General features: G+C 45.5%; 2 protein-coding genes across 2 annotated transcripts in view; both read right to left on the bottom strand.

The window, feature by feature from the left end:
• Positions 1-26,924, bottom strand: part of LOC139060947 (uncharacterized) — a 149,264-nt gene that overhangs the window by 17,389 nt on the left and 104,951 nt on the right. The window lies entirely within an intron of this gene.
• LOC139046821 (uncharacterized) lies at positions 287-3,982 on the bottom strand. The gene is made up of 2 exons (XM_070520732.1): positions 3,322-3,982; positions 287-1,635 (listed from the first exon to the last, which is right to left on the bottom strand). The coding sequence occupies exons 1-2, from the start codon at positions 3,613-3,615 to the stop codon at positions 520-522; spliced, it is 1,410 nt and encodes a 469-aa protein (XP_070376833.1). The 5' UTR covers positions 3,616-3,982; the 3' UTR covers positions 287-519.

Raw genomic sequence — 26,924 nt, 5'->3', positions numbered from 1 at the left:
ATGTATTTTGATCCATTCCCTTCTTTAACGCCTTCGGGCATTGAATTAAGGTAAAATAAATAAATAAATAAATAAATAAATAAATAAATAAATAAATAAATAATTGCGATGCGACGCATAAGCATCGGTCGTGTATTTGGGACACGGGACAACGCGGTACTCCAGCGTAGTATCAAACACGAACGTCGCATGGAAATCAATCGCTTTAACAGCCGCACGGCAATAATCGAGAGAAAAGAATCGGGGTGAACGTCGTAAGGTCAGAAACCGCTCGAGGAACACAACGTTTCGCAACAAAAACTGTATTATCACAGGAAATAAACAAAACGAACGGCCAGTAAAGTCAAAAAAGAATAGGTTGACAGTTACTAGGGATAGCAAGTTTCCAAAAAACACATGTCGCAGAGCTCACTTTATTTACTAGAAAGGAGGTCGAAAATTCGTTAAGCTGATGTGACACATTTTCTGAAGTGGCGAGGAGGATTCTCCGGTGCAGTGCACATTGTGCGATGAGGAACGTTAGGGTGCTCCTCTGATCGCACCGCACGTATCTGTATCTTCGAGCCAGATAGAGAACGCCATCTCTCCCTCTCGGAGGTAGCCGTCATTTTCCAGCGAGGCAATGTCTGTAGTAAACTGGAGGTGGAAGTGCGGCAATGAGGGGTCATCGCGGTTGCAGCAACAACGCTCGGCAGCGGGAGTCAACGCACGTCCAAAGGATAATCCTGAATACACCGCGTCCACGCTCCAGAAAGGCGGCCAACACTTGGAGTCCACCAGCATCCCGTTAAACTGGATCTTCAGAACCAGGTCAGCTGCACAACCGGCGTACTTCCAAACGGCAATGGTAAAGTACGTGTCCTCCATGTGCCGCACCGTAATCTCGGCAAACTGTTTTATGCCTTCCTGGCACTGAATGATTTCATCAAAGTTTTCTACGGTCAGCCAGTATGTCACGATCCCATCTTTTCTAATGCGCTTGGGTATCGACTGCGCACTGGTCAAATGCCGAACGTTACCGCGCCAAGTCTCACAACGGGCATTGACACGGCTGGAATCAGGCTTCGGGGAAGTTTGCCGCGAGTGTTCCAGGTGGGCTGAGTGTTCACGCTTTCGACGTATCTCATCTTGTTCCGAGCGCAACGACAGCGACCTCGACGTGCTGGCTTCTTCCAATGGATTTTGCTGAGACGTCCGCTGCTGCGACACGGTCGAGGAAATCGTGGCGGTGATTTGTTCCATCTCGGCCTTTAAATTCTGCTCGCATGCTCCGAGCTCGCGAGTGAACCTGGCTTCCTGGTTTCTGACTTGCTCTGTCAGCTCATTCAACTGACTCTGAATCACTGGCAGCAGCTGGTCGTGGTTGAGGCATCCCAGCATCGCTTTCATGTCTTCAAGGGCAGCGTTCACGTCTTCGAGTGTCATTGCTGCAGGTTGCGAGGACTCTGTGATCGCAGTAGAAACACCGGCACTGCATCCGGCCACGTAGTGCGTTGGCAGGTCTCTGTGCTGGACTCCCTCGCCGCATCGCAAACATTCCACGGTGTGAAATGTGCACTCGTTCTCGTAGTGTTCCAGCATGCGGTCCAAGGTGCCCGTGTACTCGCAGCCGTGCGCTTCGTTCCAGCAGTACACCTTAATGGAAATTAAAATATATAAATAACACATGTCAAAATTTTTGGCCGATAAACTATTTTTACTAAAGGCGCCTTCTATACGGGTCCCTTACATTTAGAACACATCTTTACATGAATTACGGTGTGAACCACCCTTATCGCCAGATTCTTTTGGGAAGCAAATATGCTCAAAATCAACAAGCAGTATCTGTCGCACTCTAAACATTAAAGATGCATCAAAGACGAATACTAGGTCAAAGTGAATCGCCTAATTATACTTCTAAATACCAAGACAGCTACTCTCAGACAAGAGTCAGCCTTGGTAAGCGAGAATCGAGGAAAAATACGCCCACTGTTCAACTATTCTTCCAGTTCCAAACGTATCTTCGAGGACAGCAGCATTCTTGTGCAGTGGAGACCGCCATCTCCTTTTCGCTTTCTCCTCAAATAGATGCTGTCACCGACTACGGGCAAAGATAGCGCTTAGAGTGCGGTTGCGAGGGAGTGGGGGGGAGTAGTTGAGGTTGACGAATAATGTCTAAAAGGAAAATTTTGCAGAAAGGGTAGTTTTTCAGAAGCAACACTATCTTTTAGAAGAATAACTAGTAAATTTATTTCGTAGTGGACCCAACCTCGTTTTTTGACGTTTCAGTGCAAATTTCAAGCAAAAGAAGAATGTTTGCATACAAAGTGATTACCTATCACTGAATTATCACTGAAATGAATAATTATTACCAGTTTCACTTTGAATTAAGCGGAGAAACGACAACCCAAAAACGTCAGTGTGACGTCGCACATTTCAATGTATTGCCTTTTTGTTATTTCTCTGTTATCTGTGACACTAAGAAATAAGTGAATACCGAGTTCCAACAGAATATTTCACATCAGCCTAGAGTCATTTAGTGACGACGAGCGAAACGAGAACAAGGTGAAAGCAGAAGCCAACGTTATAGGTGGGAACCAGAAAGAAAATACAGAATGATACCTTATCCATAAGTTAGAGACATTGCAACCAACAGGCATAAACGTTTCAAATGAGCTTTAGAATATATCCGGTAGGCTAAATTTGAAGCTATAGGCAACAACACTTAGTTTGGTTTCTTAGCGCTTTTTCTGCCTTTCCTTCCTTTCTTGTCTTTTTTTTTATTTTTCAGCCTGCGTGTCAGACGCCGTTGACACGCCGTATAACACGCGGGCGTTGACACGTGATTGGCTGACGGCCGGACCCCTGGCCTTGTGCACAGCACTCCTTCATTCTCAATTCCACACGCTAACACAGCTTCGCTGGTTGCCACACCCGCCCGCCTTACGCCCTCTCCCCTATATTTGAACCCCATCTACATATACGGTGGCGGGGGAAGCATAGGTCGCCTCGAAGCAGACGAGTCCACTTTTCGAAACGTTGGCTCCTGCTTTCGCCTTGTTCTCGTTTTGATCATCGTCTTGAATTTCCATCTCTTGCCTTCCCCGTGTTTTCCCTACAGTCAATTTGTGTTGCTCTATTGTGTTAGTTTTGATAGACGCTAAAGAGTAACATTTGGTGAGGGTGAAATTGGGTATTAATGTTCGGCGATGGTAAAGGGGCACTCTAATCGTTAGGCGTGCCCGTATGCCGCAGCGGAATTATCGGATTACTAATGCATAATTGCCTTCCCCCCCAAGAAACAGATAAATAAGTCACAGCAATTATTTCTTTGGTCCTCACCTTCACGGTGCTCGCTTTCCTGGCCGGGAATTCATAACCCACGCACTCCCCTTCTGCGAATGCATCTCGATCCAACGGACACTGGCCAACGCCCCCCTCGAGACTGGCTGCGTGGCAAGATTGGCACAGAGCGTGCGAGCACGGCAACAGCACCGTCCGTTTTGGGATCATGAGGCACAGGCCGCACACACGTGAACTGGGAACCTCGTCGACGAACCGCGTCGGTCGCCAGTTGACGCCGGAGACGACGTGGTCGCGAAAACGGTGCACCCGTCCTGGTCCGTGATCCGGCATGGCGGCGTCTTCGGGCACGAATGCTACGCCCACACGAGAGCGCGGTGGCCTTCTTTACCGAGCTTATCGCTGCTGAGCGGTGTCAGAAACTTTGCCGAGATAAGCGTCAAAGAGAGATAGAATGAGCTCTGCACGCACTATCGCGTAGAATGGCGAACTCTTATCGCAGTCCTGGCCTCCGCAACGCGGCGAGGAACAACTGCTTCGTTACCGTCGGCGACTGCTCTTCCACACATCTGCCGCCGATTCGGCAGCAGCGGATGCATATGCACTGGACTTGTTCCGTTGACACATACACTAACGCGTGGCGAAATATGGCGAAACGGCCCTCCGCGCCTTCTGCCGGCGCACCCATGTTGTCGAGACCGACGCTTCCACGCATGCGCGATCCTCCGTGACGGCAGGCGTGCATGTCTCCGCGCTTCCTCCTTGCGCGCCGGCGATAACGGGGTACATGTGGCCCTCCTACGATTGCCGCTGTGGCGGCTTCGGACGGCACGACTTCGTTGGCGTAAAGGAAATGAACGGTTCGTTTTCGTCTTAGCTGTCTCCATCTACAGAGCGCCTTGTCTGCCACGCTTTCTTGCTAGAGAACGCTCCGTTCGTAAAAAGCAGGCAAGAACGAAGCCTAGCCACGAGAAAGCGCAGAGCAAAAAAAAAAAAAAACCAGATGACTCGTTGCGTTCGCGACCGAGGCGGCCGCTATGCGTCCGCGCCCGTGACTGGACAAAAAACTTGAAGGATGCTTAAGCTTCCTTTTTAAGAGTGGAGTGCGAGAGCATTCAAAGATGCCTGACTGCTCCTCACGCTTCCCGGCAACTGGAGCATATGTAATCCTTATGTTTACCTGGAAACGAGTGCGGCGAATGGCGAGCTTTGTGGCGGAACCGCGGGCTCTTGTGTGGTTCGCGGATAGATGGATGGATGGATGGATGTTATGAGTGTCCCCTATTGAACGGGGCGGTGGGTTGCGCCACCAAGCTCTTGCTACTATACTACTTAATATCCTACCTAGGTTAAACAATGAAAAAAAAAAACACAATGAACTACCACGCCCAAATTTTCTCATCCCCTGTTGCGAACTGTACGATGCGACGGACACGAGCGCCAGCTGGCGTTAATGCAAGGAACCGGGTCGCCGCTCCGTGGCCTCCGAGATGCCCATCGCGCCAGCGCGTGCAAAATGGCGGACGCCGCGGCCGGCATGTGTGTGTGAAGGTGTTCGTTTGAGTTTTCGCGTAGCATCATTATGTTTTTCTGGTATAGTCGGAATCAGAATTTATTGTTAGAAGTTGGGTCACATTACGAGTATTTAGTATGCAAGAGGAGGTCCCATATTCAAAGACTGTATCGGGACCTCCTGTACAAGAACAGTTACGACAGTTGACATCTCAAAGCAACAGTAGCTTATAATAAGGTAGCATGCGAGGAACTGGAAATCAACGTTAACAGAACAAAATACAGAATTCATCACAAATCATAACAATGTTTAGCTTATCTCATGGTTGCAAGAAGAACTGTATGGGAAGAAAATACCAGTAGTTTATTTACAAGCACAAAAACAAACAAAAACGAAAAAAAAACAGGAAAGAACGGACAAAAAACACGGTTATAGTAAATTTTCTATTTCGTCTGTCAATAATAAATGCATCTTAGTTCCCTTTTCAATAGGTGCAAATATCTTGTGTTTTTCGTACTGAGAGAAAGACTGTTCCATACTGATATCGAAGTGATTTCCACGATTTATTTATCGTAGTTAGTGCAGATGGTTGGTAAAAGAGAATTATTATTCCACGCGAATCTGGTGGTACTATGAATTGTCAGGTAAGATGGTGAAAATGTGATCGCTATAGTAGCTCATTATGTAGAAATGTCTAGAAAAAAATACATAGGCCGTATTTAGTGCGCCCAGAAATAGTGAGGATGTTATTCTCGTGTGAATGTTTGAATGCCCTATCTCCGCCCTGGAATGTGTGAATCTCCGCCCTGTGAATGTGTGAATGCCCTATCTCCGCCCTGGCAGATAGTCATGGTCTGTTCACCGCTGGATTCGACAAGATACTGACCTCTGCCATCGGTGACGTCAGCCTGGATGGTGCACTAATGCGAGTCATGACGCCGGCTCCGTTCAGTATAAAAGCCACACCGCAGCTTCATCGCTTCAGTGGGCAAGGCAGCAGCAATACAGGCCAGATGTTCAAACGCTGTCTCTTCTTCATGCAGGTATGTTACCTAAGAACGCTTATTGTTTTCGATCTGACAACCGCTTCTTATTGCTGATGCCTTGCCCACACGAATGTCTTTCTGCATATGCTTCTGTATGTGCTGATCTTGTTTACTGCATGAGCAGCCTCCTACTGAATGGCGATATTGAAACAAACCCGGGCCCTACAAAACGCTCCGCCACTCAAACAGATGATTCTGGCTCTATGAAACCTGTTCGCTCAGCTTCTTGCAGGGCAAAATAAGATAACCAAAGATATAGCCGACATGCGAAAATATATCGACGCTCGATTTGAGGCAATTGAAAAACGCATAGTTGATCTTGAGCAGCAGGCACCCACGTTTAGCAAAGCCCACTGCGATAACCTACAGAGCCAAATTCAGAAAATCTCATCCACTATTAACACACTTTCTTCCCAAAACGATGATTTAGAAAATCGTTCGCGTCGAACAACCTTATTCTTTATGGTCTAACTGAATCTGAGCATGACACTAATGAATTGCTGCAATCGCAAGTTAAGAACTTTTTTACTGACGTACTAAAGCTTGATTTTCCTCAAATTGAGCGATTGCATAGGCTTGGTAGACATAGAGGTGGGAGACCTCGCCCCATCATTATGAAGCTCCTAGATTTTCGCGAAAAGATTGGAGAGAGAGAGAGAGAGAGAGAATGAAGAGGAAAGGCAGGGAGGTTAACCAGATATGAGTCTCCGGTTTGCTACCCTACACTGGGGATGGGGGATAGGGGTTAGAAAGATGACAGAGAGGGAAACGAAAAAAAAAAACGAACGCGCACACATGGAGACACACACACAAAAGGCGTTCCAGTTAAAGTCGTTCACACAGGCCGGTAGATCGCAAGAAGCGCAAAAGCGCTTGCACGGCCTTCTTCTGTGACGGTAGGTCCTTTCGATGTTGCAGAATTCTTTTTTCGGATAGCGGTTGGTCGTCCAGTTGGTCTAGTTCCTGGCTGAGGCATGCCCTCTGTGGACTGTACTGCGGGCAGGTGCACAAAATATGGCCAATTGATTCTTCATGGCCGCAGTGGTGACAGGTTGGGGTGTCGGTCATCCCTATGCGGAAGGCATAGGCTTTAGTAAAGGCAACGCCCAACCAAAGTCGATATAAAAGCGTGGCGTCTCTACGGCGAAGCTGTGATGGCGCTCGAAGACTTAATGTTGGATCAAGTGAGTGCAGTCGCGGATTTCTTAAATGTGGCTCATTCCATTGCGACGCGGTGCACTGCCGAGCAAGTAGGCGGAGCTTCCGTGCAGCGTCAGTTCTAGAAAGAGGAATGGGGACGTGGCGCTCCTCAGTATGGGCTGAGCGGGCAGCGTGATCCGCCCGTTCATTGCCGACAATCCCGCAGTGACTTGGAAGCCACTGAAAGGTTATGTCGTGGCCTGCATCACTTATATGGTGTAATGTCTCTGTAATATGGAATATTAGTTGTTCGTGCGGTCCGCGTCGTAAAGGTGACAGTAGAGACTGCAGTGCCGCCTTCGAGTCACAGAATATTGTCCATTTGTGTGGCGGTTCATCACCAATGTGATGAAGAGCAGTAAAGAGCGCTGCGAGCTCTGCTGCTGTCGATGTTGTCGCGTGGGTCGTCTTAAATTTGATTGTTGTAGCTTTCGCTGGTATGACGATTGCCGCCGCGGAGCTGCTTGGAAGGACAGATCCATCAGTGTAAATATGCGTAGAGTCACGGTAGTTCTCGTACAAATATAGTAGCGTGAGCTGTCTAAGGGCTGGTGATGACAGATCAGCTTTTTTCGAGATACCAGGTATTGCGAAGTTGGTTTTCGGCTGAGCGAGGCACCATGGAGGGAACGAAGGTCTCGCAGCCGGAGTGAAACAAGCTGGCAATGATTCATCATATGCAGTTATCGTTTGGCTGAAAGATGTGTGTGGCCTGTCCGCTGGTAGAGAGGCTAAATGGTGACGAGGAGTCCTGGCTAGATGCCTTATATGGGTCCTGAGTACTTCAATTTCAATGTGGGTCTTGACAAGGTGGTCTCTAGCGATTGCTATCGTAGCCACTGTTGAAGCACTCTGAGGCAGGCCTAGACAGATCCGGAGCACTTGACCCTGAAGACTTTGTATAGTGCGTAGATTCGTTTTGCCTGTGTTGTTTATTGCTGGCAAGCTGTATCGCAGAAATCCCAGAAAAAGCACCCTGTACAGTTGCAACATGGCACTAGGCGACATTCCCCAGGTCTTTCCAGCGAAAAATTTGAACAGGTGGCATATGCCTGTCAACCGTTTTTTCACGTAAGATATGTGTGGGCTCCATGACAAGTCCCTGTCGATTATGACACCTAGAAACTTGTACGATCGGACCCGTCGTATTACTTGGCCATTTATCGTTACACTCTAGTTTGCCATGGGTTTGCGCGTAAATGGCACCAGTGCGCATTTCTCGGAGGAAATTTCGAGGCCTCGATTACGGAGGTAGACAGCAGTTTGTGTCGCGGCTTTCTGAATTCTCGCTCGCAGCTGTAGGCGTGTTACTGCAGATGTCCATATGCAGATGTCATCCGCGTACATTGATACCCTGACTGTGGTTGGCACGTGCTCAAGGAGAGCAATTAGTGTTAGATTAAATAACACGGGGCTAAGTACACCGCCCTGGGGGACGCCGCGGTAGCTATTATGTAGAGAAGTATGGCCTTCCTCGGTGCTTACAAAGAAGGATCGCATGGATAGATAGCTCCGTATCCATTGAAACATCCGACCACCCACTCCTACCTCTGCGAGAGCAGAGAGGATGGCTTCATGCGTAACGTTGTCATACGCCCCTTTAACGTCGAGGAATAAGGATGCGCAGAGACGCTTACGGCGTTTCTCATGTTGAATGTAGGTGACCAGGTCGACGACGTTATCGATCGATGATCGACCGCGTCGGAAGCCCGCCATGGCATCTGGATAGGTGTTGTGGTACTCCAAGTACCACTCCAGGCGTCCTAGGATCATCCTCTCCATTACTTTGCCCACACAGCTCGCCAAAGCGATCGGGCGATATGAGGAGAGCTCCAACGGCGACTTGCCAGGCTTCAGCAGTGGAACAAGGCGACTTGTCTTCCAGGTTGTTGGTAGCGTGCCATTTCTCCAAGATTCATTGTACACCTCAAGAAGAACCCCTCTCGCTCGCTCCCCCAGGTGACACAAAGCTCGGTAGGGAATTCCGTCAGGTCCTGGCGCTGATGTGCGGCTACACAAAGCTAATGCTGCCTTAAGTTCGTGGATCGAGAATGGTAGATCCAACCGGTGATCACGTGGTGGCGGACAGCTGCTCGAAGGCGATGGAATGTTGGTAGCTGTGAGTTGGCCGGATAATCTGGCGCAGAAATCCTCTGCCACGTCAATCTCCGATCTCTTTTGAGAGAGGGCAAGTGCCTTGAATGGGAATCGCTGTACGGGAAGTGTCCGCAGTCCGCGCACCGTTCTCCATAGTTGCGATAAAGGCTTGCGTGGATCTAGAGACTCACAGAAGGCAGCCCAACGTTGCGATTCGAGCTTGTCTAACCGGCGCTGTATCTTCTTTTGCGTGCACCTGGCGGTCCGTAGATCGTCCATTGTTTTCGTACGTCGGTATCTTCGTTCAGCACGTCGTCGGATTGCTCGAAGTCGTTCTAGTTCCACATCATAATCATTAAGTTTCGAGGAGCATGTTAGAGTACGCATAGTGTCTTGCACCACGCTCTTGATTGCCTCTTCCAAGTCGAAAGATGGATTGGCGTCGCAGTGTTCTTACATAATAGACTGCAATTTAGGCCAGTCCACTCTTTGGATCGTATCCCGTATTTTGGAAGCGGTCAATCCTCTGATCTTGATGTACGTGGGGATATGGTCGCTTCCGTGCATCTCTATGTCCGCAAACCACCCTGCATGTCTGACTAGGCTTCGTGAGACGAAAGCCAAGTCAAGACAGCTGCTGTACGTGGAGCCACGTAAGAACGTAGGACTTCCATCTATCAGCAGCCAAAGTTCATTACTGGAGGCGAAAGATACCAGAGCTCTGCCTCTTGCGTTGATGATCGGACTTCCCCAGAGTGTATGATGGGCGTTGAAATCTCCAGTGATGACCCAGGGATTGGAAGTTGAGGAAAGGATGTCTCGTAGTCTTTTGTAATCAAATCGACTTGACGGAGATAGGTAGGCGCCTACAAAAGTGAAGGCCAGATTCTTTTTCCTTACGTTTAGGCATATATATTGATTACTCTCATTAGGTGGTACAGGCTGATGAGTGTAGGTGAGGTCACGGAGAATGAACACCAAAACCTTACTGTTTTCATCAACAGCTGATGACATAAATGATTCATATCCAGAAAGCCTGATTTTGTTCAATAAGTTCGGCTCGCAAATGACGATAATGGGAAACATATTGGCGAACACGAAGCGACGGAAATCCGAAAGGCGCGCTCTGAGTCCGCGGGCATTCCACTGAAAAATAGCTGCTTGTCGGACCTCTTCCCTAAAAGACCGTGGCTGTGGAGCCATGATCTACTCAAAGGTTGCAAGCACCGGACTCAGAGCGTCCAGTACTTGAAGCGCACTTCTGGCAGACGGTGTGTGCATGTTGCTTAGCAGCACGCGAATGGCATTCATTAAAGGCCTAATAAGTGCTATCACTTGCTCATCTGTTTTCCGCGACCCCTCGGATACAGCACCTTGCTGTACTGGGGGCGGCTTCTTCTGCGGCTCTTCTGGCGGTCGTGTACGCGGAAGTGGCGGCCATTCCTTTGTGGAGAGAGATCTGGCAGTTTGCTCCCTTCCAACATTGGTGATCGGAGTGCTGGAAACGTCCGCTGATGATGATGCTTGACGAGGGGACTTTTCCTGAAAGCTTGATGTTTTCCGCCGTGAAGACCGTTGTCGGTGACGTCGTCTTCGCCGTACTTTCACAGCGGCCTCTTTGTGGGTAGAGTTGTCTCTCACCATTTGCTTAAGAATGGTGAACTCTTTCTTGATCTGGGGACAGTCTTTGGAAGAGGCGCAGTGATCACCTTGACAGTTAGGACACTTGAACGTGGTTGCGCTGCAGTTGTCTTCTGAGTGGGGTTCGGCACATCGAGGGCACACGGCCGAATTTCTGCAAACACCCTTCACATGTCAAATCTTCTGACAATTGAAGCATTGTATTGGTCTTGGAATAAATGGTCGAACCTGGTGGCGAAAATGGCCGACCTTCACGTAGGGTGGAAGGCAGTCGCCTTTGAAGGTTATCTTCACACAACGTGTGTTGCCGAGGCGACCAACATGCACAATCACGTTGTGTTCGCTTGCTGGTTTTATGAGAATTGGGAGGTCTGCATTAGATATTTCATTGTCAATGTCATAGATGACTCCAGTTATTGTGGCACCATTCGTTGGCACGATGGATCGGACCTTGATGTTTCCCAGCTGCGTTACATGTTGTAGTATGGTCAGTGCACTCGGGTTCATCACATCGATTGCCAGGATGTTTCGTCTAGTATTTATCCTGACATCCTTGATCTCATTTGGCACGGTGTTCTCTAGATACACGGAGAGTGCTTGCCTGTTGAGGACGCGCAGGTTGTCGGTAGCGTTCTGTGGCACAAACAGGATGGAGTGAGGCCATCGCTGAGGAGCTGTTTTCACAGTGTTCGAGCTGGACGCCGAAGATGAGTTGATAATTCTTTGTTTGGCCTTGCGGTACTGGACAAGTCGAAAGCTGTCCTCCGAGGACTCGTCACCTGATGCGCAGTACAACTCTGTGTCCTCGCTACCACTTGACGTACTTCCTCGCTTCCTCGAACCGATGTCCGCGGGTGAACGGGAACCGGGAGGATCCTCGGGGTGTTGTACATCCATCACCGCGATGGAGGGGGCGGTAGACCCCACAGGTGCAGTAAGAAGTCCAGAAAAACACAGAGACGGGCGAGATGTGTTCCGCAAGAGAAGCACTTCGTCTTCCTTTTTTTCAAGATTGGAGCTCTAAAGAATGGCTATAAGCTAAAAGGGTCTCAGTGGCGCTTATCGGAAGATTTTTCTTCAAACGTACGATCCATCCGTAAAAAACTATGGGACGCTACAGCAAAACTCCGTAACAATGGTTCAGTGGTACAGCTCAGGTACGACCATGCGTTTGTTGATAATCAGCTCTACAATTGGGATGTTGTTTCCACTCTCTTGTAAAAGCTCCTGACCGCACCACTCACCATAATTTACCGCTCTCCCAGGGGAACAATCCTTGACTTAACAATGACAAGTACGATAAACTTTCTATATTAAATCCTAATGCAAGAAGCCTATCTAACAAATATTCAAGCTTTTCCTCTTTGGTGGCATCACATTCCCCACATGTTATCGGTGTTACTGAGACCTGGTTGCATAGCGACATCCTTGACTGCGAAGTAACTCCCCCAGGATATAACGTCATAAGAGTAGACAGGAATGCGGGAAGAGGCGGAGGCGTTGCCTTGTTTTTGCGCTCTGACCTACAGTTTTCTGTACTACAATCTCCACTTGAAATCGAGGCGGTCTGGTGTGAGGTGCACTTTAATAAAACAAATGTAATCATTGGTGTGTTTTATCGACCTCCCAGACATGCCTCAAGTGAAATAACGATCCTTAACGAGTTCATCCAAGAGCGCGGTTTTGGCTCTTCAAATTTAATCTGCATGGGGGACTTCAATGTACGTAACGTTTCGTGGGCTTCATTAACGATAACTGGTGATAACGTCCCTCTTTCTAGAGAGTTGCTTGAATTTCCACTATCCCTTGGATTGAAACAAACTTTATCTAACCATACTAGAGTCCTCCATACTAGATTTGATTTTCTAAGTGCACCGCTCTTAACAAGTGGCTTTGAGTGTGAGATTACGGACGGTATTTCCGATCATAAAGCTGTTATTTCTACTATTAATCTTTCAGTTTCAAGGCGCCGCTATGAATATACCAGTTTTTACGATTATAATCATGCAGATGATATGTCTATACTTGATGCATTAAGCATTTCATTCGACAGATTCTTCCAGTTATGCACTACCAGTGATATCAATGCTATAGTATCCCATTTTGAAAACATTGTCCATACTTGCATAGAGCGCTATGTGCCATTAAAAACAAAAAAGAGAAATCTTGACCTTCCTTGGATGACAAGGGAAATACTGCATTTGAAGCGTCGAGTAGCCAGAGCACGTCGGAAGCGCCACATGAATGCCGAAACAAATGACCAGTTCCGCTTTAAGAAAGAAGAAATCCGTCAAAAAATTGACGCAGCTAAGAACTTTTATTATCAGTTCACTCTACCTAACTTAAATAAAAATAATCCACGAAAATTTTGGAGCTCAATTCCGCCTATCAAAAACACCACCCAGACATTTCTATTAGATGATCCCGAAATAAGTGATCCTCGACCTATTGCTAAAGCATTCAATGAATATTTTCAGTCTGTATTCACACAGGACAATGGCGCAATTCCTCCCTACTCCACGACAACTAACATGCCCTGTGCAATTAACAATGTTACAATATGTTAGCAAGGAGTCCTGTACCTTATTTTAAATCTTGGCATCAAAAAAGGCTGCAGTACAGACAATGTCAACAATGTGTTCCTTCATCGTTATGCGCTTTGGACGTGTCAATACCTCACATTGATTTTTGAGAAATCGGTATCTACTTGTACAGTTCCTTGTTCATGGAAACGGGCAAGCGTCATTCCATTGTTCAAATCTGGGCAGAAACAATCTCTTCTAAATTATAGACCCATTTCTTTAACTTCCCAGGCATGCAAACTGCTTGAACACATAATTTATAAACACATTATCACTGCTCTCGAGTCTAATAACATTTTATGCAGCGCTCAGCATAGATTTCGCAGTGGTTTTAGCAAAGTGACTCAATTAACTGAATTTACACATGACATCAGTTTTGCTCTTGATATAGGTCATCAAGTAGATGCGCTCTTCACTGATTTCTCGAAAGCTTTTGATACTATACCACACCCTGAACTATTACATAAACTAAGCCTTATCCTTAATAACCCTGTTCTTGTTGACTGGATCCGTAGTTTTCTTTATTGTCATTCACAGTATGTTTCTTTGAATTCATTTAACTCTCTTGACGCATCAGTATCATCCGGAGTACGCCAAGGTTCTATATTAGGGCCATTGCTTTTTTTGCTTTATACTAACGATATTCCAAACTCTGTTTCAGTAAAAATTCCGCTTTACGCTGACGACTGCGTTCTCTACAATGTCATTTCGACATCTAACGATCATAACACTCTGAATCAATCTGTTATAACTTTTTGTAAATGGTGCCAACTCTGGCAAATGAACATTAACTTTAAAAAAAGAGTCGCTATGTCCTTTCACGAGCATACTGTTTGCTCACATTTCGATTACTCCTGTAAATCCACTTTCCTGCAGCGCGCATATGAATATAACTATTTAGGTCTCCTTTTCACTCCGATATTATCCTGGTCAGAACATATTCTAACAACTTGCAACAAAGCACTGAAAAAACTTGGTTATCTAACCCGAACTCTACATGCTGCCCCCAAAGAAACTAAACTCATTACATACAAAACACTTGTAAGACCTATTCTTGAATATGCGTCTACCATATGGAACCCTTACGAAATTTCGGACATCCACAAAATTGAATCTGTTCAGAAAAAGGCAGCTCGTTTCATATACCGCCGTTATGATAGCATGTTTTCACCGTCATGTCATCTGAATATGCTTGGTTTAACCCCTCTTTGCCACCGTCGTCGCATTAATTCTCTGAAACTTCTACACTCTCTATTTTAATCTCCACATTATGCTTCCCCTAACACATATTTGACCCGCGCAAAGCCCCTAATCACGAGAAACAGCAATGACTTAAACTTATCCGTCTTTTTTGCTCGCACCAACACTTTTAAATACAGTTTTTTTCCTCGGACAATTGAACTCTGTAATGACCTGCCTGGTGCCATCCGTTCTTTACCACATAGAGAATTTGGGGACGCCATTGAATGCTCCCCTTAGCCATGTTACTCACGTATGGTTCTTTTGTATAGTGATTTTCTTTCTCATATTTGTATTCACCCACTCCTGCAAGAGCCCTTCTGGGCTGCAGTATTTGTAAATAAAAGTAAGGAAGTGGCATTCGAAAATCGTGCACTACAAGTAATTACTCTGATGGCTCGGTTCTGAACTGTTTGTAGGGACGCAATATGAGCATTATAGTTGTTTGCCTAACATATCGTACCATAAGTAATGTGAGAGTGGACGAAAGAGTGGTAAAGTGAGAGCAGTGTGGGTACGTGTGAAGTAAGGGCGTGCTTTAATTAAGATGCGTATACCATGAGCTATTTCCTTTTTTATGTGAGCAATATAATTGTGATATTTCAGATTACAATCAAGTAGAATGCCAAGGAAAGAGGCAGATGAACTTGGATGGAGGCAGTGGAAATCAAAAGTGATAGGAAGCTATGTTTCGGTGATGTGAAAAGAATACAACAAACACAGTCTTAGTTGCATTATTAGATTACACGTTAACATTACACCACCTTAGAATGTTTTCTAAGTCAGCATTTAGCTAATTGAGACATGAGATATCTTTATGAAAAGTGAATGTTCTCCTATCATCAGCATACAGAATGAATTTTGTCGAACAAAGGCAATTAGGTGACTCATTCATATAGACTAAAGACCGACGTGGCCCCAGGATGGAGCCCTGAGCTAATCGATGTTAGTAGTCCGCGGTTGGGAATAAGCACTGGAGACAGAAACGAGTTGAACCCGATTATATTACTCTGCTACTCTCGTATATCTCCGGCGCGCAAGGAGGAAGCGCGGAAACATGCACGCTTGCAGTCACGGAGGAACGCGCATGCGCGCAACAGGGCTGCGACGCCAGAAGGCGCGGTGGTCCGTTTGCATACGCACTCGCGTGTCCCGAAATATTTTGTGGCGGAGTGTACGCCATCACGCTACTGGAAGTTGCTAAGCAACTGAGACACGACGAAAAAAGGGCTAATTTATTATCTTCAGCTTGCACATGGTTGCTCAGTGGCCATGGTGTTGGGCTGCTGAGCACGAGTTTGCGGGATCGAATCCTGGCCCCGGCGGCCGCATTTCGGTGGGGGGGCGAAATGCGAAAACACCGGTGTGCTTTGATTTAGGCGCACGTTAAAGGACCCCAGGTGGTCAAAATTTCCGGAGACCTCCAATACGGCGTGCCTCGGAATCGGAAAGTGGTTTTGGGACGTAAAACCCGATAAATAAATTAAACATTGCACGCCGTGAAAGAAAGCTTCCACATGTAAACTGATATCAGTGAAAGAAGAAAGCAGATATATACGAATGGCGTGGTTAAACAAACAATACAGACATCTTTATAATAGAAGAATAAAAATGTTTACTAGTTTAGCCTGACGGGTGAAGCACTGAAAGCAAAAGCAAGATTTTAGCGTAGCGCTTCAACAACTCGGTCGGTGTTCTCACTACACGCGGTCACGATGTATTGTCGGTACGCTGCACGCAAGGACACTCTGGCTGTGCAGGAGGAACAGCGCCCTGGCAGCTACCAGGCTTCTCACAATGCTCGAGTGACGAAAAGTTTTGCCAGGTGGCGTTGTGGGCGCCGCACCTCCATTGTGCACTAGAGGTGAGACCGATGATCAACCATCGACGTTATTCAGCGACAAGTTAATATTATCAGCCAGCGCCAGTCTAATCCATTACCTACTGTACTCGCTAATGTAAATAATTTATAATCTCGAAATGGTACAAAAGTATTTCACAAGATCTTTTGATAAGATACCGTATTGATTGTCAAAAACCATGCCGATCACACGAACCGTGGGAATTGGCGGTCGGGAGCGTAAGTTGATGTATGTACAAGCTTATGTTAATGCTTAATCTACTGACGGTACGTAATGTTAACAGATACTACGTTGTAATATGTAGATGCTATACACTATAGTAGGGTAAAACTAAAAAAAAAGTAGCAGTTGGCAACCAAGGCACACGGACCGCGCGGGATTATTACTCCGCCAGCCAATCACAGACGCGAACAAATTCCTCGTCTTGCGACCATTACAAAATGGCGTCTAACTAATACCTCCAGAGCGTCATCGGCGGAAGCGGTGACGTGTGCAAGAGACACGGGCAAAGTGTATGAAGTGTGAGCTTTTCACTCTACAAAAATAGGCGGCACCGTCCATTTCCCTTTTGACCCCGTTTTACTCATGAAACCTCACTGCCAACTGAAGTGAAACGTGACAATATAAATATTTGCAGGGAAGCATGCGTTTTCTTTCAGTTCAACAAATAATGAGGCTTTCTCTGTTCCGCTATAATAGAGGAGTGAAAACGTAGAAAGTAACGTGCTTATAATTTTATTTTGGGGGGGGGGGGGGTTAGCGCCTTACTTAGCTAACGGGGAAAGTTGAAGTCAATCAATCAATCAATCAATCAATCAATCAATCAATCAATCAATCAGTCAGTCAGTCAGTCAATCAATCAATCAGTCTCAACTATTTGCAGCCTCGCGGAGGAACAGATGCTGGCGCTTATGACGGCGCGGGCGGGGCTTCACTGCAGGCTTGAGTTGTATCCGACGATAGAATTTGGAGCTCCTGTAGGCGGCCGCCATGTTTCTGTTTTGATGATGATGATAATGCTGAGAGGACTGCGGGAGCGTCGCGGGCGGCATTAAGCCACAGCGCGTTTGCGGTTGTCCGTCGCCCGCGATGGCCGGTTCCGTAATCGCTTCAGTCGCCGGCATGTACCCATGAGGGGGGCGGGGGGAGGGGGCGGAGGGGCTGGGACCCACCCCCCCTCCCGAAATTTAGATCCTACACCACCCCTTCCCCGCGCACGTCACCACTTCTCACACACATTCCTAAAGCGCCGCCAAATCAATGTTGAGAATTTACAGCTATTCGGGGGTCAACATTTTGCTGCCTTTTTCACTCCTTTTGGATGGCGGTAGTTATCGGCATCTCCTGGGATGAGAAGGCCAGTTTCCTCATCAATTCGTGGCCCGCGCGATTAACGCGAGATGCATTGAGTTGTCACCGTGTATTTACCGGTCACGCGCGTCGTTGTTGCTTCGTTAGTTGAAACTTCTTCATTCAGATTGATCCAGGGAGCAGGAAAGGGATTCAGTTCATTGTCAGCTGACCTGTTTGCACGTGGAATGAGTTGCGGCCAGAGAAAATGCCAATTGCGTTTAACTTTTCTTCTTGTTTCATTATTTCCTTGAGTGACGGCTGGCCGCGACGCTGACAGATCCTCGGAACCATGTACCCGTGACAGGGGTTACATACGGTGGAAAATAAAATAATGCGAGACAGCGTCCATCACCCAACCCTGCAATAACCCTTAAACTCATAGGCAATATGACTGTCACCCGCAGACTCTTCTGGTTTCTCCTTCTTTGTGCAGCTCTTTTCTCGCAAAACTGCCAACTGGAAACAAGAGTCGCAAGGATTTGAGAAATATGCGATCTACTAAGGGAGAGAGCCCAGGCAACAGCCAAATAAGAAGGAAAAGCGAAAATTAACAAATTTAGCGGTTGTTTATAAAAATATTTATGGATCAACATCTTTTTATTTAAAAAGGAAGTAGAAAAAACGCCGCCCGAAGCGGCGGACGATTCCATGTGTTCTGAATGACGTTTCTACAGTTATCATTCTAGCTGCCTAACCTAGCCACTTCTATGCTGTGCTTATGTCGATGTTTTTCTAACTTTTTGCGGTGGGCGCAGTACGCGACTGGCGGCCACGCATCGTTATGTAACTTCCAAAATAACTATACGAGTCGGTTGTGGCACTTAACTGGTTAGAGCAGTGAACGAGGGATCCAAAAAAAGTGTGATTGTTCCGCAAATATATATTTCTGTATAATTCCTCCAGGGCTAAATAAAAAAAACGCTTTTATAGTCGGCTACAACTTATGTCTCCAAGTAAGCCCCGCATGCGCCCTCATACCCACCAGGCGCTGTTCCTCCGCGAGGCTGCAAATATTTCGTACTTCAAAATTTTTCTGCTACCCTTATAAGGCGGCATCTACAAAAATAAAAATATTAGCGCGTAATTTTATGCCTTTTCCCTCCCCTATTACAGTGGAATGGCGAATGCCTAATTCTTTATCGAACTAAAATAACATGCTTGTTTCGCTACAGCTATTTGTTGTGAAGTGTCACTTCGGTTGGCAGTGAAGTTTCATGAGTAAAACGGTTTCAGCAGTGAAATAAACTGCACCGCAGACTTTTGAAGAGTCAAATGCTCAGACTCCATACATTTTGTCCATGTCTGTTGCACACCTCATTGCTTCCGCCGGTGAAAAGACTCTTCAAGGACAGGAGACGCTCCGGAGGTATTAAGTACGACGCCATTTTGAAAAGGCGGTATGACGACGATATTGTTAGCGTCTGTTATTGGCTGGCTGAGTAACACAACTCCGCGCGGTCAGTGTACATGTCCTACCACATGCTGTTTTTTTTTTAAGTTCGATTCTATATACTAAAGTAATCTTTTTTAGACACTTTCGCTTCTGTACTTCTTTTTGGTAGTTCTCTTCCTGCGCTTCTTTTCGGCGCGAGTGCATTTTATGTGGTACGTTGTTTGCCTAGTAAAGGGGAGGTGTATCTCACAGGCGTACTTGAGAGATACACCTTATTTCATTTTTCTTTTGTGTGTTCGCGCGTTTTTATGGCGAATGGCGGGCGTTATTCACATTTGCACTAGTAAAGGTATCCCGCCCGCCTCATTTGCATAGAATAGTTACCTTGGCTTGCCCCCCCGAAAAACAATCCTGGGTACGTACCTGTTCTGCCGTGTTGTCTTCTCTGAACGTCAGTAACTGTGTCCTCTTTAAAGGGATCACATTTTTGCTCACACAAATATACTGCAAAGATAACATTGTGAGAAGGCCCAGCGACCCAGTGTTTATTCAACGGAACTATAGCGTCTTCCGTTTCACAGGAGTTGGAAAGTTGTCCTGTTAGCCTAGCTTTCTTTCTGCGATGTCTGTATATCTACACGTGTTTTTTTTTTGGTGGCTTGAACCACTGTATGAAATGATACTGGAGTATATCTAGTACGCTATAGTTCCTTTTTTCGTGCATGTTTGTGCATATTTGTGCCTCGCGCTAGCGTCATACATTGACGCTGCACTTCTACCCGACTTTGTCGTCTCGATCGTCGACTGGTCTTAGCACATCGCGATCGATATGACTACAACAAACTGACTTTTCTAAGTTGTGCACGCAGTCTAGGGGCAAGCTCTAACTCTTGGTTGTTTACGTAAGACTCCGGCACGCTTGAAGCGAGGACGAGCAGCGTTCTGCACTGACGTACGGCAGGCACACACAGCGACGTAACCAAGTACGGTGGACCCGTACCGTGTGCGTGAAATCGCAGCGTTACATTTTATTTCGAGTGTGCAAGCAGTTGCAGGCACTTCATAATTTTCTCCCTCGCAAGTCAATATAGGAGACGCAATATTTTGGGTATTCATGTTAGACATCACTGAAGCTCATTTGTTAGACATGTCCAGCTCATTTTGGAACGGCTGAACATTCGTGTTGTGAAGCTGAGTCAGCATCGGAAAAATTATATCAGTTCAAGCACCCACACATTGTGTGAAAGAGAAAGAAAAAACGAAAGATCAACTGAGGCGTTCAGGCGTGAGTAGCCCCGTTTCTGTGCACGCTACTCACAATGTGCTCTCTCTTTTCGCGGTCACAAGTACTCGAATGCGGCCCGTTTGTGGATATCAATTACACAGGGCACGAAAACCGTCAAGTTCCGTGCAGTCTTGTTTGCTTGCCGTCACACGGCAATCACTGCACCAGTTACGAACTGGAAAGGCGCAACCGAACGCTTTCTGCTTACCTTTCTTCCACATCGAAACGCAGTTTTGTGAATACGGGTTGACCTCCGTGCGCTTCCCATCTAGAAATAGAACCGAGGAGAACAACAATAAAAGACACCGAAAGGTCGTGAACGGCATTGTTATGCTGTTATCGCAGGTCCGCAGTGGAGCCAGACATGAAGCCTACTATCGCGTGGCTTACGGCAACAAAACGAATACCCACCCGATCGAGCTTGCTCGGCAGGAATTCGTCTCTGTTTAAGCGCGCTGCATTACAGCGTCGTTTCTCAAGTGCCTCAGGAAACTTCTACTACCGAATGTACTCCACACAAGCACAAACTTGTGCCTCCATGAACATCGATCGCAGGGCTCTTGCATGAGCAGTTTTGTCGATCGCTGGTTGTTGCCGCAGCTTGTACATACAGCTCAGCCGATCTGACAAGAACGCGTTTAACGCAAATAGCTCAGCACATGCGGCAAGAATACGTTCAACGACACAGCAACATGCCAAGACGAACTGAAAGTGCTGCCATATTCGCCCGTCTACCGCAGTCCCCACCAGAAGGCAGCACTTGGGGGCTATTCTGTAAGTGTCCACCTTGTGGACATCTCCGTTTCGTCTGCTGCTGAATTGCTGATTGGCTGAGGGCGCCCGTCTCCTTTAGAAGCATACGCAACCCCAGCCAATCAGAAGTTCAGCAGCAGACGAAATGGGCAATGTTTTAAGAGTTGGGGCCGGGCATGTGAAAAGGGTTAGCTGACCCATGCCGTCGTCCGACTCATCCACCCTAAGGACGTTGTTGAAGGGAGGAACTTGTTCTCATAACTATGCGACCTCTATTTACAACATTGATGTGAAGAACTGTTATGGCTGCCGTTGTCTAGCAGTAGTTAGTTCCCGAAATTCGTTTAGAATGGATGGTGAATTGAAGTGGAGAGCCTGTTAGTTGTAGGTGGACAGGTAACGAGGAACAGACCATGTTAAGGTATGTTGCGTATGTCTATTATGGTTATTAGGTTTTAAGTTCGATATAGTTACAAGGAATTCTTTACAAGTGCTTGAAAAGAACAAGGATCGCAAAATACGAAATTTGTATAAGTGCTGTACCCGTGGGATACCATATTCCTGAAACACCGTTTCAGTTGAAGCCAGGTAGGAAATGTTTGCAACATGGCGAAGAATCTTTTTTTGTAAAAGCAAGATTTTATTTAAGTTCCGTTTATTTGTGGTAGCCTAGACTACAGTAGTTAATGTATGACGCGAATAGTGCGTAATACACTTGAAGTTTTACCTTTGAGGGGAGTAAGCGTTGACATCGTGATAATGCTCCAGTAGTTGATGACAATTAATTAATTAATATATAAGGTTTTACGTGCCAAAACCACTTTCTGATTATGAGGCACGCCGTAGTGGAGGACTCCGGAAATTTAGACCACCTGGGGATCTTTAACGTGCACCTAAATCTAAGTAGACGGGTGTTTTCGCATTTCGGCCCCATCGAAATGCGGCCGCCGTGGCCGGGATTCGATCCCGCAACCTCGTGCTCAGCAGCCTAACACCATAGCCACTGAGCAACCATGGCGGGTAGTAGTTGATGACAGTTTTCTACATAGTTCTATGTCCTTCTATGTTCTTCTACATATCTTCTACTTTGATATTCTATCTTCTGAAGCAGCGGCAGACGTCTCACAGCAAACTAGACCCGGGAGAGGCTTAATGCTTGCAATGCATACGGGATGTTTAATTGTATTGGTAACATGATCTTTACAAATCACGTATGACACGTTGCACATTTCCACGTTTTGAGTTCGTCTCAAAGGCAGACATTATTTGCATAAAAAATCAAACTAATTATTTGACGTAGTAGTTCTGCGAAAGTCCGCAACACTCAGCTGGTAGAGTGGCTGCCCCGGAAAGGCCGTGGTGCCGAGTTCGAGTCCCGCACCAGGACGAATTTTTCTTGAAGTGTGAGGATTTTCTTTCGAGAAACCCGTATGGGTTTCCTTTGTAGCAACTGCTACGAACGGGTGGATGTCTGATTTTCCCTTTATCAAACTAATTATACGCATAATTAAAGCCTAAATTGTTGTGTTATTTAGCTTTTACACTACTTTCTTTTCACCACATGTTCCAGTGAATTTTAGGCTGCATTCAATGGGAACGAATTCTCAGTATGAGATCAGTTTGGGATCCGCTTTTTGAAAGTTTCCAACAACATGCGATGGGGCTGCGTTAACATTTCAGCCTGAATGCGTAAAAAAGCTCTTTTTGTTGTGGCTGTGTGTTTCTTTTTGTTCAAATTCTGACGTTTTACGTGCCTAAACCATGATATGGTTGTGAGGCACGCCGTACTGGGTGACTCAGGTTTAATTTTGACCACCGGGAATTGTTTCAACGTACATATAAGCGTGCGTGGTACATGGGCGTTTTCCCATTTCTCCCGCATGAAAATGCGGCCGCTGCGGCCCTGATCAGTGCTTTGTTAAAAAAAAACAAACGAAGACGAACAACAGCGAATTTTCACCGCAGGTTTCACTGCGCTTGTCTCAAAACTGGTGCTACTCGCAAAATTTCATCAGAAGCGGACGAGTCTTGTGAAATCGCTGGCTTCAGTGCGTGCGTTGCAGTATATCTGCTCAAGTAATTAGTTGAATACTGGTTCAATTCAATTATGTTATTAGTGAAGTATGCGCATTGGTTTTCCCTTCAACTAATGCATACATCTCTGAGTACTTCAGCACAATAAGTACGTTTGCGCCGACCTCCAGAGGCGATCTAAAAAAAAGTATTTCTGTCAACAATAAAATAAAACATGCAGTAGTATGATGCCGTGTTATTCCTTTACAACGTTGCCTTCTGTGGGTATGCGAAATACGAGCACACGGGCCTCGAATCTCTTTTTTAAAGAGGAAACGAACCGCGGCTTCAGACGGGATGCCAGACGAAGTAGTGGAAGCGACAGGTGGTGTCTGGGTCACGTGGAACACGCCACCCAAATTTCCGAGCAGTGAAGCAGCGCGGTGACGCAATCATTCCTGTGTCCTGCTCCTCACTTATAATTTCTGAACGGTCGGGGGTCGATCCCCAGGGTCACCGGTGGGCGCGATTGGCTGTTCCTAGGCTGTGTGACGCATCAGAAGCTGATCACAAGGACGCAACCATTCGAGGAGGGCGGAATGGAAAGGCGAGGCACAGCAGACCGAGATTCAAGCGATTGCGTTAAACCTGAACGATGATAAATGGTCCATATGGACTTTAGACTAATCGACGAATGGAGTTTTATACGCGGAGCGTTGAGCACCTCTGGTCGCTTTTTAAAAATAAATATAATGAATTGGTACAAAAATACATACCCCGGCGAGTTGTCCGTTTTAACCATCGAGCAGCGTGGTTTAATGCATCCCTAAAACGTATCTTGAACAGGAAGAAGCGGCTGTTTCGCTAAACTAAAAAAAAAAAAACGGAACACAACTGATAGCTTACGTGCGTATCAGCAGGTTGCTTCACTGTTTTAAAACTCAGTCAAAGAAGCTAAACGCGTTTTCTCTTACAATATACTTCCATCCCTGCTGATTGAAAATACTAAAAAATTTTTGAAAACTGCCAAGGGTTTCGAATGTAACACAATATCGTTAACAGATGTAGATGGTGCTGTTGTTCCGCAAGAAGAATGTTGTTCTGCACTCAATGAAGTGTTTTCTAAATCATTTTTGAATAACGTGTTGCCCTGTGCTCCTCTACCTGAAGTTGTCAAAATGAATTTTCCTGAGATGGAGCCCTTGTTAATCGATTACGATGTCGTGAACTTGATTCGATTAAAGGATTAGACGATATTAATTCTGAGTTTTTGAAAAATACCGAAGTGTTCTCATCTATAATATTGTGCAACATCTTTTCGCAACCTATTCTCTCGTTCTCATTACCAAAGGATATTAAAGTCGGCAAGGTGGTTCGATTATTTAAGTCTGGCGTCGTGAATTCACCTTTAAATTACAGGCCGATATCTCTAACAAGTGTGCCATGCAAAATTCTAGAGCATATAATATACTCTAATCTCGTCAACTTGCTAGAAACAAATTCGTTTTGTTCATCTCGTCAGCATGGGTTCCGTAAATTGTTTTTCTGTGGTACTAAACTTATTTCATTTAAACATGAAATCGGTGCCGCGTTGGATAATGGATTTCACATTGACACCATCTTCATAGACTTTTCTAAAGCATTTGATCTCGTCTTTAACGAATTACTTTGTCTAAAATTGAATACACTCAACATTGACCGTAATATTATCTCATGGATTGAACGCTTCTTATCTAATAGAACACATTTTGTCTCAGCTAACAATTTTGACTCTTCGCTTTGCCCTGCTTGCTTTTTCTTATTTATATTAATGATTTGGCTAAGTGTGTAGCGTCCTCCATAAGGTTATTTGGAGACGAATTGTGTCATTTACAGAGTAATATCATGAAATTCTTACACTAAAATTACAGTCTGATCTAGACACGCTAATTAACTGGTGCGACACTTCGAAAATGCCACTTAACAGCCAAAAGTGCAAACTAATGAGGATTTCCCGCCATACTGCTTCGTCTAACCTATCCGACTGTCACTTGAACAACTCTGTACTCGAAGAAGTCAGTTCCTATAAATACTTAGGCGTCCTCATAACATCTAATTTTTCCTGGCAAACACACATAACCGCATCACTAACAATGCTAACCGTACGCTTGGTTACCTCCGTCGCAATTTCTCTATGGCACCCGCTAAGTTAAAGCTACCCTTACAAAAAAAATTGTTGAAATGTTATTGAAATATCATTGGTCAACGTCAACAAATGACCTTGAAAGATTATTGGCAAATTGTTGAAACGTCATTGAGGAAATTGTTGACAAGTGTTGATAATTGGCCCGCGACATTTTGTCGAAACATCATTGTGGCCTCTCAATTTGAAAGATCGTTGGCATATCGTTGAAACTATGGTGTATTTCACTCTTGAAAGCCCATTGAAGCAGTGTTGAAGATGTGTTATTTGTCAATGTTGAAAGCCCATTGAGGTATTGTTGAAATGTGTTGTTTGTCAATGTTGAAAGCCCATTGAAGCATTGTTGAAGGTCAAAATTGAAAGCCCATTGAGGTATTGTTGACATTTGTTGTTTGTCAATGTTGACAGCCCATTGAAGCATTGTTGCAGATGTGTTGAGCCCCAAAATTGAAAGCCCATTGAGGTATTGTTGAAATGTGTTGTTTGTCAATGTTGACAGCCCATTGAAGCATTGTTGCAGATGTGTTGAGCCTCAAAATTGAAAGCCCATGGAGGTATTGTTGAAATGTGTAGTTCGTCAATATTGAAAGCCCATGGAAGCATTGTTGCAGATCTGTTGAACATCAACACAAATTACATTGAAAGCCCTTTATGCCCCACTGGGTATTTGGCAGTTTAAACCTGCACTTACCTTAAAATACTGCTGAGCTATGTTGCATATAATTACCTTTGATGTCACGGTGGTATGTCTGCTGTGAGAGGATAAGGATAAAATTTAAATACAGGCATTTTGTACCGCAGACCTCTGTCACCCTGGGCTCAAAAGCATGCTCCTAGATTGCCTGTAATAAACCATACTGTAAAACTGCTAGCAGTACTGTTATGCCACTTTTTTCAGTTGTCAGAGTGAATGGTCCTCCAAAAAATCAAGAGTGCTGAACTGATGCAGACAAAAACCATTTTTCTAGGTGAACTGTTTATTTGTAAACATCTGTGTAAATGTACAACCATTTGTAGTTTGAGATCAGAAACTTCTTAAAAACTATCACACAGTACAAACTTCCTGCAGCTTGACACCATAACAAAATTGAGTACTGAAGATGTAGTCAGTGTGGCTCTCAAGTAAAACACATTTCCCAAAAGAAATAAATTTAAAAAAATAAATGCCTAAATAAATAAATGTACAAGCAGACTGACATGACTGTAAATAAGAACACTCAAAAAAGGTACTTGTTTTCTCTATTAGGTAGCCAGTGGTACTATAACCATGGCACAATTTGCTTGTGCCCACAGCACTCAACTGAGACCTGATATGCAGGGTGGTTATCTTTAAGTTTCATGGAACTTATTGAAGACTGACTGTTGCAGCTAACATAATTCTAGATACAGAGTGCCAAACATTACTTGCATGAGAAACAAGACACCATAGTCAGCTGATTAACAAAAACTCAGTTCCTAATAAAGTTTTTACGAATTGTAGCCG

This window comes from Dermacentor albipictus, chromosome 6 (assembly GCF_038994185.2).
Source record: "Dermacentor albipictus isolate Rhodes 1998 colony chromosome 6, USDA_Dalb.pri_finalv2, whole genome shotgun sequence".
NCBI classification, from domain to species: domain Eukaryota; kingdom Metazoa; phylum Arthropoda; class Arachnida; order Ixodida; family Ixodidae; genus Dermacentor; species Dermacentor albipictus.
Note: the sequence above shows the minus strand (reverse complement) of the source record. Positions and strands in the feature narration are given on the sequence as shown.

Coding starts and splice junctions, on each gene's coding strand:
- LOC139046821 (XM_070520732.1), bottom strand. CDS start 3,615: ATGCCGGATCACGGACCAGGACGGGTGCACCGTTTTCGCGACCACGTC. Junction 1,636..3,321: donor GGAAAGCGAGCACCGTGAAG/GTGAGGACCAAA, acceptor ATTTCCATTAAG/GTGTACTGCTGGAACGAAGC.